Source organism: Blennius ocellaris, assembly GCF_963422515.1.
Source record: "Blennius ocellaris genome assembly, chromosome: 4".
NCBI classification, from domain to species: Eukaryota; Metazoa; Chordata; class Actinopteri; order Blenniiformes; family Blenniidae; genus Blennius; species Blennius ocellaris.
The window spans coordinates 11,688,141-11,703,913 of NC_137653.1; the positions used below are offsets into that span (position 1 = coordinate 11,688,141).

The 15,773-nt window shown below is 40.2% G+C and overlaps 1 protein-coding gene across 1 annotated transcript; it reads left to right on the plus strand.

The window, feature by feature from the left end:
- Window positions 1-831: 831 nt before the first annotated feature.
- On the plus strand, window positions 832-13,695 carry LOC308129062 (myosin heavy chain, fast skeletal muscle-like). The gene is made up of 41 exons (XM_080494822.1): window positions 832-955; window positions 1,077-1,113; window positions 1,211-1,418; window positions 1,508-1,651; window positions 2,219-2,375; window positions 2,636-2,663; window positions 2,770-2,881; window positions 2,958-3,050; window positions 3,131-3,194; window positions 3,285-3,383; window positions 3,469-3,572; window positions 3,792-3,930; window positions 4,098-4,216; window positions 4,300-4,449; window positions 4,564-4,734; window positions 4,818-5,124; window positions 5,306-5,379; window positions 5,829-5,916; window positions 6,119-6,236; window positions 6,321-6,444; window positions 6,538-6,674; window positions 7,326-7,581; window positions 7,664-7,906; window positions 7,988-8,164; window positions 8,242-8,387; window positions 8,478-8,568; window positions 8,809-9,198; window positions 9,308-9,434; window positions 9,518-9,636; window positions 9,744-9,940; window positions 10,020-10,203; window positions 10,282-10,447; window positions 10,535-10,659; window positions 10,801-11,109; window positions 11,197-11,400; window positions 11,495-11,620; window positions 12,038-12,208; window positions 12,455-12,559; window positions 13,094-13,189; window positions 13,329-13,460; window positions 13,583-13,695. The coding sequence occupies exons 3-41, from the start codon at window positions 1,218-1,220 to the stop codon at window positions 13,601-13,603; spliced, it is 5,814 nt and encodes a 1,937-aa protein (XP_080350948.1). The 5' UTR covers window positions 832-955; window positions 1,077-1,113; window positions 1,211-1,217; the 3' UTR covers window positions 13,604-13,695.
- The last annotated feature ends 2,078 nt before the right edge of the window (window positions 13,696-15,773 follow it).

A 15,773-nucleotide genomic window follows, 5' to 3' on the forward strand; every position in this document is an offset into this window, starting at 1 on the left:
GGGTCAGGAAAAGAGCAATTCACAGCCTTGGCATTTTTCTGAAGCGCTTGGTAATAAGATGCTGAAAAATATCTGATGCATAATTAACTGAAGCATTCAATGCATTTGTCAACAATTGCAAGAGTGAGAGCGTGGGCGTTCATTAGCTGAAGGCTATATTTGGGCTCGGTCCTAATAAGACTGTACAGGGCCCCCAGACATATTGAATTTCATTTTTTATTGAAACATAATCGTTCCACAAGAGAATTTGTTCATCTTAAGCGTCCTCTTTATTTGGAGAGAAAGCACAACGTATACACGTGCATAATGGGATCCTAAAATAGCTTGAGCTTAACACTTCAGCCTATGTTCATGGCATTTTTTGACAAAAGAATGTCTGCGAAACATTTGTTTAAAATATTCTAGGTCCCTGTGCAGATGGGCAAACTAATGCTGTCAAAGAAATGAGTGATCTGAGCACACAATCCTATTTAATTTCTCCATAATGTGTCTTAACTATTCTTGACATAAGAGCAAAACAATATAACTTTTGATATAGCATTATATATTTGGAGATAAAATACACAGTCACAGCTCTTTGGTTGGTCAGTTGGTCAGTTTAGGACTTAGAGAAGCAATTCTGTAAAGTTTTTTCGCTGGTGTCACTTTAAATTTTACACATGTATATACATTTTATATTGTTGTTTTTACCTTTTCTCCTGTACAGCACTTTGTGATTTTTATCTGTGAAAAGCGCTTTATAAATAAATTTTACTTACTTACTTACTAACTTACTTAACGTTTTGCAGGATAAGGTAACACCATCTGTTATCATGAGCTGTGAATACCCGCCCAGCCTGACAAGCTCAGTGACCTTAATAGGATGGCTGTTCCTTCATGGTGGCCACAGAATTCAGTATAAAAGGCTCCCTCCCAGGCTTCAGAGAAGCTTTGGGGTGACAGGCTCTTCAGAAAGGTGAGTTTTCCGTCCCACTCGAGTCTATAAGTGATCTGGACGCTCAAGAAAAAAAAAATCTTGCTTGTGCATCTCAAGAATTGGACACAATCTGAAGTGTTTGCCTATTTCTGTTTTTCAGTATCCAATCTGTAACTGCCTCATTTGGCAAGAAAAAGGTAAATGACAGTCATACCCTGTATTCTTTAAATACAAATTATTATTATTATGTTTAACTTGCTTTATCTGACATACTTTTTTGATGTGTTTTTGCAGAGGCATCATGGGGGACGCAGAAATGGAGTGCTATGGCCCGGCGGCTATATACCTCCGGAAACCTGAAAGGGAGAGAGTAGAAGCTCAAAACACTCCCTTTGATGCCAAAACGGCCTATTTTGTCACTGAGCCCAAGGAGATGTATCTGAAAGGGAAACTAGTCAAGAAGGAGGGTGGCAAAGCCACAGTTGAAGTTCAACCCGGAAAGGTATGCAGAAATGATTTAAAAGAATGAAAAACAAGGAGTGCATACTGTCTGTAAATACAGAATATTTTTTATCACTCTTTTTGGTGTAGAGTTTCACGGTGAAGGAGGATGAAATCTTCCCCATGAACCCTCCGAAGTTCGACAAGCTTGAGGACATGGCCATGATGACCCACCTCAGCGAGCCCTCTGTGCTGTATAACCTCAAAGAGCGCTATGCAGCATGGATGATCTACGTGAGTTTGAGTTGATCGAACGTCACTAAATGAAGCTTATCAGAGTGACATGAACATACATGAAAAACAAACCATCCACCAGCTGTGATCTATGTAAAATAATGTTTTAACATCAAATATTACATTTACTACTTTGTTGCGGTGTGGGAGACATTCTGCTGTCTTAGTTTAAGTCGTTCTAATTAATAAATTGCATGGTAGTTAGCCCTCGAGCATAAGAGCTTTATTGGTTTACTGAAGGGTTTATTGTATACAAGGCTCATCACACAAGTTTAAGCCCAGTTGAGTTCTCAAGGGACACAATTAGTGTCTTTGTCACCACCACAGTTATGTTTTTTAGTTGGTTTCAGTGGACGAGGGTTCATCCTGTGTCATTCACAAGCCCAGATCGTTTGTCAAATGTCAGAGTCTGTGGGTAATTTAGGAACACTCCAGAGACTCAGAGCCTTATCATTATCATAACACGTCAACAGTCCTGGCATCAAGGCCATAGCAGCAGATCCAAAAAGTCAACTGAGTTTCTTTCTTCACTGTGTTGACTTGGTCTGTGTCTTCTTCCTCAAACAGACCTACTCTGGGCTCTTCTGCGTCACTGTGAACCCCTACAAGTGGCTCCCAGTGTATGATCCAGTAGTTGTTAATGGATACAGAGGCAAGAAGAGGATTGAGGCTCCACCCCACATCTTCTCCATTTCTGATAATGCCTATCAGTTCATGCTCCAAGGTATTTATCAGTGCACTGATCCATAATACATCAAGCACAGTATACACTGACCTGACTATACCTGGTCTGCAGGTTTAAAATTATCCCCCCTTGGAAAGCACAAGTTTCTGGCACAAGTTAATGGCTTAGTGTTTGTGATAAACCTGCAAATACTTGAAAAATTTTTGTCGTAATGTAAAGAATACACCCATTTCTCAGTGTTCATGACAACATGATTTATACATCCAATATAATGTGTTCAAATGACGTTCTTTCAACAGATCGTGAGAATCAGTCAATCCTGATCACGTGAGTCAAACTGATAACGCCAACATTAATCAGATTATTTCTGTTTTGTGCTGAAACTTATGCAAACTCACACAAGACTCTTTGTCATTATCTTTTTGCATCTCAGTGGAGAATCTGGTGCAGGAAAGACCGTCAACACCAAACGTGTCATCCAGTACTTTGCGACAATCGCAGTGGCTTCAGGAAAGAAAGCTGAGCAAAGTGCTGGAAAAATACAGGTGAATAATTGTACACACATCAGTCAAGCACGGAATTCAATCTGCAAAATACAAACACCTATGATGTCATTCCAAGGGATCGCTGGAAGATCAAATCATTGCAGCCAACCCACTGCTGGAAGCTTATGGTAATGCCAAGACTGTGAGGAATGACAATTCATCCCGTTTTGTAAGTGCTGATTATTGATTCCAAATGGTTTAATAACAACAACGCATTATGATTTTAACCAACACTTCTCTTCTCAATAGGGTAAATTCATCAGAATCCATTTCGGTACAACTGGAAAGTTGGCCTCAGCTGATATTGAAACATGTAAGACCTGAAACAATATAGCCAAAGCCAAACGTTGTTTCTGTCATTTTGCTTTGTGACACACCTCCTTTCTTATTCAATGTTTACCAGACCTGCTGGAGAAGTCTCGAGTGACCTTCCAGCTGTCTGCTGAGAGGAGCTATCACATCTTCTACCAGCTCATGACAGGCCACAAACCCGAGCTGTTGGGTGAGCAATATAGCACCAGCAATATCTGACTATATGCATTCTTGCTTCATCTGCATCAATACTTTTTTTTAATATTGCTTCTTAGAGGCTCTTCTGATCACCACCAACCCATATGACTATCCCATGATCAGTCAGGGTGAAATCACTGTCAAGAGTATCGATGACATTGAAGAATTCGTCGCCACCGATGTGAGTAAACTTGTCGCATATTTCAAATGAAATGAAAATTTTTTTTTCAAATGCTTTAAAAGTTCAGTAGACACATTTATATTTTGTATTCCTACTCAGAGAAACTGCAAAGAAGCAATTATTAGTCAACTGTATGCATTGATGAGCAATTTCTGAACCGATCGTTAAAAAACAAACAAATTATGCTACAGTAACATTTTTCCATCATTTGTTTTCCAGACTGCGATTGACATCTTGGGATTCAATGGTGAGGAGAAACTTGGCATTTACAAGCTGACTGGAGCTGTGATGCATCACGGAAACATGAAGTTCAAGCAAAAGCAGCGAGAGGAGCAGGCTGAGCCTGATGGCAACGAGGGTAACATTTATTAAAGCTTTCATTGGAAACCAATCATTTTATCCCATTCATTGAAATATTTGATTATATCCACATATATGTGTTTAATCAAGTCATATAGATTAATTTCATCTTTTAAATAATAGTTCTAGCCTTGTCACAAACTTTTACTTTATGCTTTTCATCAGTTGCTGATAAAATCGCATACCTCCTGGGTCTAAACTCTGCCGACATGCTCAAGGCTTTGTGCTACCCAAGAGTCAAGGTTGGCAATGAAATGGTGGTTAAAGGTCAAACCGTGCCACAGGTGAATTACAGTAAAACTATATATATATATGAACACATTTATTAATTTTCTAGAACTAAATGTCCTCTATGATGTCTCTTTAGGTGAATAATTCAGTGATGGCTCTATCCAAGTCTGTCTATGAGAAAATGTTCTTGTGGATGGTGATCAGAATCAATGAGATGTTGGATACCAAACAGCCAAGAAACTTTTTCATTGGTGTCCTGGACATCGCTGGGTTTGAAATCTTTGACGTGAGTAAATTGCACCATGCACTTGTTGATGATAAATATAATAACACAGTAAATGGCACTGTATACTTTATTTCACACCCCTCTCACTGATTTTTTTTTTCTAATTGTCATTAGTACAACAGCTTGGAGCAGCTGTGCATCAACTTCACCAATGAAAAACTGCAACAGTTCTTCAACCACCACATGTTCGTCCTGGAGCAAGAAGAGTACAAGAAAGAGGGAATTGAGTGGGAGTTTATTGACTTTGGTATGGACTTGGCTGCTTGCATTGAGCTTATCGAGAAGGTGAGCAACATAGGACACGTTCACAAAACAATGTAAACTAAGAGTTAACTGCCTTAAACAATAAATCTATTTTGACTTGTCAGCCAATGGGCATCTTCTCCATCCTGGAAGAGGAGTGCATGTTCCCCAAGGCATCAGACACAACCTTCAAGAACAAACTGTACGATCAGCATCTTGGAAAAAGTGCCCCCTTCCAGAAACCAAAACCTGCCAAAGGCAAAGCTGAAGCACATTTCGCTCTGGTACACTATGCTGGCACTGTCGACTACAACATTACAGGCTGGCTGGACAAGAACAAGGACCCCCTGAATGACTCCGTGGTTCAGCTCTACCAGAAGTCTTCAGTCAAGCTGTTGGCCTTGCTGTATGCATCTCATGGCGCAGCAGATGGTAAATGTACAATAAGTATTAAATACTTTGTATGGATGCAAGAAAATAAACAGTGTTTTGCAAGGACAGATTTCATTACTATAGTTCAGTATAATGCAGGCACATACAGTCATCCTACTCGTAATTAATATGTTTACATACCATCTTGCAAAAATAAGTGACATTTGAATTCCTTTCACAGAAGCCAAAGGTGGAAAGAAAGGTGGAGGAAAGAAGAAGGGTGGTTCCTTCCAAACTGTCTCAGCTCTTTTCAGGGTAACATTTATTCTTCCTTTTAGATTATATTGCAAACTATGACATCCAAGTACTTATTTATAATAGGAAAACCTCCTCAAAGCTTTACACAATGTACAAGAATGCTGTAACATGAGGCCATGTAATTAAGTGAAAGCTTTTGCAAATGATTTTGTTGATATATGTTCATTGTAAGAGTCCAAATTGATTGTGATGACACTTAGTTTTACTGCTTATCTGTTAAACATTTAAGAAATAAACTTCCTTAACGTCACAGCAAAAATGCCAGCCAAGTTTTGTGATCCAATATCTTCACCTAAGTTGTGCAGATAGAAATGTATGAATATTCAACTTGCAGAATATGCAGTTCATGTTGTGTTCAGTTAACGTTTGAAAGGTTGAGGGTAGTGACATGTAAATGTCAGATCATAGTGATCAATAAAAGTGACAAATGTTTTGTCTTTCCACAGGAGAACCTTGGCAAGCTCATGACCAACTTGAGGAGCACACACCCACATTTTGTACGTTGTTTGATTCCCAATGAAAGCAAAACACCAGGTTGGTCCCTTTGCTTGTCAGCACAAATTTCACATTGTCCACAACAGCTTATTTGATCAAGATGTCTACTTTTCCTTCATCTGCTGTGTGGTTTGTCAATGTATTCCCACTGATTTATGACAAAGGACTGTCTGCAAACCACATACAAGCTTCTTACTATACCATTGACTTCTCTCACAAATGTTTATTTTTATTGTTTTAGGTCTTATGGAGAACTTCCTGGTCATCCACCAGCTGAGGTGTAACGGTGTGCTGGAAGGTATCAGGATCTGCAGGAAAGGTTTCCCCAGCAGAATCCTCTATGGTGACTTCAAGCAGAGGTGTGGCGGCTTTCTGTAATCCTTTGAAACCTAACATGTTGATTCTGTTTGGTTTTAGAGCTAATTTCTCTGGGTTGTTTTCAGGTACAAAGTACTGAATGCCAGTGTCATCCCTGAGGGACAGTTTATTGACAATAAGAAGGCCTCAGAAAAACTGCTGGGCTCTATCAATGTTGACCACTCTCAGTACAAGTTTGGCCACACAAAGGTAAACTGTTAACAAACTAAGAATTTAAAAAGTAGTTCAACTCTGGAGTTGGACATTTGCAGGCACGAAATCATTTATTCTGTTTTGAAAAAGGTATTCTTCAAAGCCGGTCTGCTGGGAACTCTGGAGGAGATGAGAGATGAAAAACTGGTGGAGCTGGTCACAATGCTTCAGGCTCTCTGCAGGGCTTATGTGATGAGGAGAGAATTTGTCAAGATGATGGAAAGAAGGTATGCTTTTTAAAACTGGCTATTTCACAAGTTAAAGTTTTTGTTTGTTCTTGTTTATTATGATATCTTAAAACTGTTTAGTGCATGTTCAATTTTATTGTTTCTACATAGAAACTGAAATGCAAAGTTTGGCCAGTTGTGCTTTAAAGAGTATTTTAATGGATAATGTACACTAAACTACTTGCTTGAAATATTCATACAGTGTAGGTTATTTGATATAATTAATTTCCTAAATTATAGATAATATAAAGTATTCTTGTTTGCTTGAGTAAAATGTGTTTGCATGGTGAAACTACTACAAACATGCCTTTGGCACAGAGGGACATTTCTACTTGCGTGCCACTTCCTTCCCTGTGCAGTCAACTAATCTGAGATTTCAATGAACAGGAAAGAGGTGTCACAGTGTGGTGAGCCTTAAAGGGATTGAAAGGTGCTGCTGGCACTTTGCCACTGACCCTTGAGATAAATTCATGTTGTGAAGAAATTGACAGCATTTTGGAATTCAGAAAATCTAAATCAACTCGTGACAACTTACCTATCTCACTGCTATTAACCAAATTATTCTTCTAGGAAAGAAGGCTGTTTTCCTATATTGTTTCAAAGGATGAGAGAAAATGATCAAAACATACTTTCTGTGCTTCATTTCCTCAGGGAATCTATTTTCTCCATCCAGTATAACATTCGCTCCTTCATGAACGTCAAAACTTGGCCATGGATGAAGCTGTACTTCAAGATCAAGCCTCTGCTGAAGAGTGCAGAGGCTGAGAAGGAGATGTCCCAAATGAAGGAGGACTTTGAAAAGACCAAAGAGGAGCTCGCAAAGGCTCTGGCCAAGAAGAAAGAACTGGAGGAGAAGATGGTTTCCCTACTGCAGGAGAAGAATGACTTACAGCTCCAAATATCATCTGTATGTTGAATGAAATTAGGAATTACGTATTCCAGATGGTTCCAGTCGGTCATATCTGTTTTTCTTCTTCTTACACTTGTAGGAAGGTGACACTCTCGCTGATGCAGAGGAAAGGTGTGAGGGCCTTATCAAAGCAAAAATCCAGCTTGAGGCTAAAGTCAAAGAGGCAAGTGAGAGGCTGGAGGATGAGGAGGAAATCAATGCTGAGCTGACTGCAAAGAAGAGGAAGCTGGAGGATGAGTGCTCTGAGTTGAAGAAAGACATCGATGACTTGGAGCTCACCCTGGCCAAAGTGGAGAAGGAGAAACATGCCACGGAGAACAAGGTTAGTATATCAATTAAGAAGCTTCAAAGGCAACTCTTTGCAAAATACAACAACCCCTATATCTTCCTATATCCCTGAAAGGTTAAAAACCTGACTGAGGAAATGACTTCTCAAGATGAGGCCATTGCCAAGTTAACCAAAGAGAAGAAGGCCCTTCAAGAGTCTCATCAGCAGCTCCTCGATGATCTGCAGGCAGAGGAAGACAAAGTCAACACTCTCACCAAGGCCAAGACCAAGCTGGAGCAGCAAGTGGATGATGTGAGAGACTCAGCAAACAGTACAATAGTACAACATTGTTCTCATTGTACTCATGACTCTGTCTGTGGATGCACTAGATTGAAGGTTCACTGGAGCAAGAGAGGAAAATTCGAATGGATCTTGAGCGTTCGAAAAGAAAGCTTGAAGGGGATTTGAAACTGGCTCAGGAAACCATAATGGATCTTGAGAATGAAAAGCAGCAATTTGAAGAGAAATTAAAGAAGTGAGTAAAAAAACGAATTCTCTATCAGACGTTAATTGATCTCATAATAGCGGTGTATATCTAACATTATTTTTGTTTACACTTTTAAAGGAGGGACTTTGAGATCAGCCAGATTCTCAGCAAGATAGAAGATGAGCAAAGTCTTGGTGTTCAGCTTCAGAAGAAAATCAAGGAACTGCAGGTGATCTGCAAATGATGTATGCGTTTGTGTTTGAGCTGTGTGGATGGAAATTTTGTTCAATGCGAACGCTCTCAATTTGAAATGTACAACTGGAGCTACTTTTCCTATGGAATGAGGCACTGAGGGGTACAATGGAAACACACTGGTGGATCAGAAGAAAGTTTATTTTCAGGAATACGTATTTTAATGTGGATGTGTGGAGTTTAACTTATTAGTCATGTTCTTTTCACTAAACGCCAGGCTCGTATTGAGGAGCTGGAGGAGGAGATTGAAGCTGAGAGAGCTGCTCGAGCCAAAGTGGAGAAGCAAAGGTCTGATCTCTCCAGGGAACTCGAGGAGATCAGCGAGAGACTGGAAGAAGCTGGAGGAGCAACTTCCGTTCAGATCGAGATGAACAAGAAGCGCGAGGCCGAGTTTCATAAGCTGCGTCGCGATCTTGAAGAGTCCACCCTGCAGCATGAGGCCACCGCTTCAGCTCTCCGCAAGAAGCAGGCTGACACCGTGGCAGAGTTGGGAGAACAGATCGATAACCTCCAGAGAGTCAAACAGAAGCTGGAGAAAGAGAAAAGCGAATACAAGATGGAGATTGATGACCTCAGCAGCAATATGGAAGCTGTCGCTAAATCAAAGGTAATTTACTGAGTTTTAATTATTACAGAATGTTAATTATCGGAATTATGTCTTCAAGTATCAACATGGCTCCAAGGCACATTACACATGGTTGTGCTTCTTTCTGTAGGGTAACATGGAGAAACTGTGCCGGTCTCTTGAGGATCAACTGAATGAGTTGAAGACTAAGAATGACGAGCATGTGCGTCAGCTGACTGAGTTCAACACACAAAGATCCAGATTGATGACTGAAAATGGTGAGTGAGATGTCTGAGAGTAAAATTGAACTCGAGGTGGCATTTCACTGAAAATTCACAATAAGTTTGATTTTTCTTTTCAGGTGAAATCGGTCGCCAGCTGGAAGAAAAGGAGTCTCTTGTTTCACAGCTTTCAAGAGGGAAACAAGCCTTTATTCATCAGATTGAAGAGCTGAAAAGACACCTTGAGGAAGAAGTGAAGGTACCATATTGATCCCTTATTTAATATTGTAACAAATTAAGAAATGTATTTGTTAATAGGCAAGGAAAAAAGCAAATGTAAAAGTTATGATTCCATTTGCTCATTAGGCCAAGAACGCCCTGGCTCATGCAATTCAGTCGTCTCGCCATGACTGCGACCTGCTCAGAGAGCAGTATGAGGAGGAGCAGGAGGCCAAAGCGGAGCTGCAGCGTGGAATGTCCAAGGCGAACAGCGAAGTGGCTCAGTGGAGAACCAAATATGAGACTGATGCCATTCAGCGCACTGAGGAACTGGAGGAAGCAAAGTAAGTCTTAAAGTTTAACTTTGTGAATCTGTCTATGATTCAAGGCATGAGGGTGTCTTAAGTGAAATACTCTTGACAGGAAAAAGCTTGCCCAGCGTCTTCAGGATGCAGAGGAGTCCATCGAGGCCGTGAACGCAAAATGTGCCTCTCTGGAAAAAACCAAACAGAGACTGCACGGTGAAGTGGAGGACCTGATGATCGATGTGGAGAGAGCCAATGGACTCGCTGCCACTCTGGACAAGAAGCAGAGGAACTTTGACAAGGTAATACTTTGAGGTACTGCTGATCAACACATGCATGAAGGAGAAAAAGAAAAGCTAAACATGTCTTGATGCCTTCAGGTTCTTGCAGAGTGGAAGCAGAAGTACGAGGAAAGCCAGGCAGAGCTGGAGGGATCTCAGAAGGAGGCTCGTTCTCTCAGCACTGAAATGTTCAAGCTGAAAAATTCCTATGAAGAAACTCTGGATCACCTGGAGACACTGAAGAGGGAGAACAAAAATCTGCAACGTATGATGAGATACAATGAGGAGAATATCTAGTAATACTTCCTACATGTTTATGTTAACTTTGTGTTTTATTTTTCTGCTTGAACAGAGGAAATCGGTGATCTGACTGAGCATGTCGGTGAATGTGGAAAGACCATTCATGAACTGGAGAAGGGAAAGAAGACTGCAGAAATTGAGAAAGCAGAAGTCCAAACTGCACTGGAAGAGGCAGAGGTATTAAAAACAATGACTTTGTAAAGAAGAACACAAATTCCAAACTATAATAAAATAACACTCAAATTGTATTCATGAATGGAAGTCTGCCTAACAATTCATACTTCTTAAACCTGAAAAAGTTGGCACTTGATATTTCAGGCTACCCTGGAGCACGAGGAGTCAAAGATTCTTCGTATCCAGTTGGAGCTCACTCAGGTCAAAAGTGAGATCGACAGAAAGCTTGCAGAGAAGGATGAGGAGATGGAACAGATCAAGAGGAACAGCCAGAGAGTGATTGAGTCCATGCAGTCCACTCTGGATGCTGAGATCAGGAGCAGGAATGATGCTCTGAGAATCAAGAAGAAGATGGAGGGAGACCTCAATGAGATGGAGATCCAGCTGAGCCACGCCAACCGCCAGGCCGCTGAAGCCCAGAAGCAGCTGAGAAATGTGCAGGGACAACTTAAGGTCTGAAATGTGACAAAAAAAGAAAAAAAGATCAAGGCTCAAACATTCTTGAAATGGTGATCATAAGGAATTTTATCTCAAACTCAGGATGCCCAGCTGCACCTTGATGAAGCTGTGAGAGGTCAGGCAGAGCTGAAGGAACAGGTCACAATGGTGGAGCGCAGGAACATCCTGATGATTGCTGAGATCGAGGAGCTGAGAGCTGCACTGGAGCAGACGGAGAGAGGCCGCAAAATAGCCGAGCAGGAGCTGGTGGATGCCAGCGAGCGTGTGGGCCTCCTGCACTCCCAGGTATTACTGGATTATTGACTAAATTAGTGTTTCAGGTTTCTTAGCATTGCTCTGAGCCTCACTGTGGTTCATTTATTAAATGTTGATTTAATAGAATACCAGCCTTATCAACACCAAGAAGAAGCTGGAGTCTGACCTCATCCAGGTCCAGGGTGAAGTGGACGATTCTATCCAGGAAGCAAGAAATGCTGAAGAAAAGGCAAAGAAAGCCATCACTGATGTGAGTCATGTTTATATCTTATTAATATCTTCTGAATGAAGCTGTTTATACCTGTCAATTTATAATATTATTGCCAGTAGCAATTTGTGTTGAAACAAAATGACAAAAAAAATTGTAATATTATATAGTGACATGTGTATAATGTATTGTTTGTTTGATTCAAGTAAACAGTCACAATTATTTGCTTCTTTGGGCTAATAGCTGAATTTTGTAGAAATTGTTCAGTCAGAAAGTAACTGATGGAAGAAATCACACATTATATGACTGGAGACATTAACTCGACACTATAGTTACACTATTAACTTTAAACAATTCGGTTTTGAATATATATTTTGTATATTTCATTCTATTCATACATTAATCTGACAAGGAGGGACTTTCACTTCATGAACTATTTTAAAATGAACATATGTGCAGGCGGCCATGATGGCGGAGGAGCTGAAGAAAGAGCAGGACACCAGCGCTCATTTGGAGAGGATGAAGAAGAACCTGGAGGTGACAGTGAAGGACCTGCAGCACCGCCTGGACGAAGCTGAAAACCTGGCAATGAAGGGTGGCAAGAAGCAGCTCCAGAAACTGGAGGCCAGGGTAATTAAATGCCTTAAAGTGTCTCTCATTTCTTCTTTTAAAAAAAGTGTCAACATTTAAAAAAAAAGTATTTTTTTATCATGGGCTGAGTTTTGTTATGTTTACCATGGGTGATTGCAAATACCTTCAAATCTCTCTGTTTAGCTTTCTGTATTTCAATGAATACTTTAATTGTGATCATTTTAATTAACGTATTTGGCAAAATATGACCTTTCAGTGATGGAATGTGGGTTTCTTCTCCCCAAGGTTCGAGAGCTTGAGAGCGAGGTGGACGCTGAGCAGAGACGTGGAGCCGAAGCTGTGAAAGGTGTTAGAAAATATGAACGGAGAGTGAAGGAGCTGTCTTATCAGGTATAGTGTCTGTTTTTATATATTCATTTATATATGAGTATAAATCTCATCCTTTTGCTAACAAGCTTGCTGTAGAATAAACTTCAAACCCCTAGAGGGCATGTACCACCTTCTTATCCCTGCTCCTTCATTTACTGAATCGTGCAGACCGCTACAGGGCTGAAAATAAAATCTGTTCGTGAGTTTAAAAAAAATAGCGACTTGCTTATTTCAGTTTGCTCCATATGTGAAATTAATTGAGTCGTGAAAAAGATTTTCACTGTCGATAAGAGCTTGATTGACAGATGGCTGAGAGTTGTCTGTGCTGCTGTGAAAACGATATGTGGAGCCGGACGGATGCAAATTTCTCTGCTGTAACTGATATCTTCAGTGTTGGCAGCATGTGTTGGTACTCGTGTCATCACTCAGTCTGGAGTGGCTTCAGTGTTGAAGATGAACGCTTGCATGTTTTATATGTTTTAAAGTGGTTTTAAAGATGCCGATAAAACAGGAGGTACCTGTAGTGACAGTCACTGTGCTGTGCCCTCCCACCAGACCGAGGAGGACAAGAAAAATGTCAGTCGACTTCAAGATCTGGTGGACAAGTTGCAGCTGAAAGTAAAATCCTACAAGAGGCAGTCTGAGGATGCTGTAAGTGTGAAATATCGACATGCGCACCGGTTACTCTTTCATCCACACTGTGCATAACACTAGAGAACAGATACTGGATGATTTAATGACTGAGAGGTTCTGCTGCTCCTAAACCTGGACTACTGCTTGAACCTTTCAGGAGGAGCAGGCCAACTCTCACCTGACCAGGTACAGGAAGGTGCAGCATGAGCTGGAGGAGGCTCAGGAGCGGGCAGACATCGCCGAGTCGCAGGTCAACAAGCTCAGAGCCAAGAGCCGTGACATCGGCAGGGTATGATCACTTTAAATTAATTTTTATGTATCACAAATTGTTAGAATAAACTCATGGCAGATTATATCGAAGTAATATTATTTGATGTCCTAACTCTTTATATCTGTTGTCTTATTTTAAAGGGAAAAGATGCTGAAGAATGAACATCAGTCTGGATAAGACACAGTACAAGACATCATAAAATATGATCATTTTGTCAAGCGTGTTTCAAGAAATAAACCAAAGCATTCAAATATTTGCTTTGTGAGGTTTTATTTCTTCATATTTGGGATATTTATCGTGTAATAGTCAAGTTTATTTTCACAAACTTTGTAAGCAGCTGTGTGACGTATGGAGGGTTAGGGTTTAGAAAATATAATTTAAAAAAAAGTTTGGATTATTTTCAAGATCATGTACAAAAATAGTTTGTCCCCACTGATGAACTGACCGTCTCGTGTGAAAAGAACATAAAACCAGTGACATGAATAGAAACATGATTATCCAGTCTCAGAAGTCAGACAGATCATTCTTCAAGTTCACTAGAAGAAGAGAAATCTACACTCAGGTGTCATTATCTAGAATAACTAACTGTCAACTGACATACTCACAAGTCCTTCGGGTTACCATAACTGTGAATCTTTGCCCTGCGGCGATAATGTTACTGACAGTCTGGTGGCACAACATTTTTTTTTTTTGCGTGCCTGAAAACATATGTCATGAAGTGTCAAGCAGCGATCTGTGGTAAAAATAGAACTATTTGTGACCCATGATATACAGTGAGTCTTCTAACGCACATGTTTGACTGAACAGCACAAAGTAAATGTGGACATTTTGTCAATCGACCTTATAAATTGTGAAGTGACAGGAAGCCAGTGTTTGATGTGTTCACTCTGAATTCAAAATAGAGTATTTTTCTCTGAGGTCTTGCAAATCTGACCACAGATCATCTGTAGATGTTAATCTTAAATCTAGTCCAGTAGTCTGATGCATGTTTTTTGTTACACCCTACAATTTTTTTGCTGCGATTTCATACTGATCAGAACACATATACAACACATTTAAGCCCATGTGGGAACAGGCCACAATGTGTGATTCTATATGGCTTTTGGAAAATTTTAATTCTTGATAAAGGATGACTGAGGACTAATAACAAATGTGTTGGTTAAAATAAGAAAGAGGTTCATATATTGTGATGTAAGTGCTCCATTACAAACTTTAGAAGTAATTACACAGTTTTTAGTTTTGTATCTTTGCAACCTCCCACTGGCATGGATTTTGAGGCAATATCCAATTAATACTCAGAGGTGCAGGTATTTGCCTTGACTTAGAGAAGAAGGGATAGGACAGGGCGCAAAAACTGCCAAATAATCATGTTTTGTGGAATTATGGACTGAAGCAGGACCCACAGATGAGAAAGGGTCAGGGTTTAGGATAGAGAAACACATAAACTACTTGAAACTGTGACTTATCACTAATCCATTCATTCATCCATACCTTCGTGCAACTTCACAGGGAGGCAAAAGACAACGTACACCCTGAACAGACCACCACACATATCTATACTTATAGTCACCAACCAAATCAAAAGCCATGTCTTTAAATATTGGGAAGCAGCTGGGGTACCTAGTGATTTCTTTTCCTCTCTGATTTTAGCTGAAGATTAACAAGTAAAAACATTCTTGGAGTTGTATCTGTTGCATAAACCAAAATTCCCAACTGTAACACATTACATCACCATATTATGGACAAATGAGGTGTGCTCACTGTTAGACACTGAACACTTCATTACGGGTTGGAAAAGCATTTAAAAAGAGACTGACCTGTTTGTCTTTGTCTAAAAAGTAATGAAAATGTAATGAGATATGTCTGCTCAGGTCTCCCAGCTTCTGCTGCAGGATGCACATTCAACTATATTTAACATAGAGCAGATAAAGACACTGGTAAATTCAAATATGTGGTCATTCTACAAATGTAAACTTTTAACAGTGAAACACGGCTGGTATTATATTTGAGAAACTGCCCTATTGTCATACCGATGATTTAAGACCACTGAGGGCGTGTTCCTTTTATACCAAAGGTTGTTCCACAATAAGACTTGAGGCCGAATAAATGGCTGAGCCATGAGAACATAGTTGAGGAGACGGCTATATTTGTGAGTCTACCAAATAAGCACCTCCGCCGGAGCATAAGAGAGTATCAAGTGACACATTTTTATTGAACATACTGGCCTGTTTGTCAGGCGTGAAGCCCCCAGTATTTAGTCCCTAATGTCCTCTCCCTTTCTTTGCCAGTTGAGTGTCCTCTTTCAACAAGGAAAGAATGCAAACTACTGCA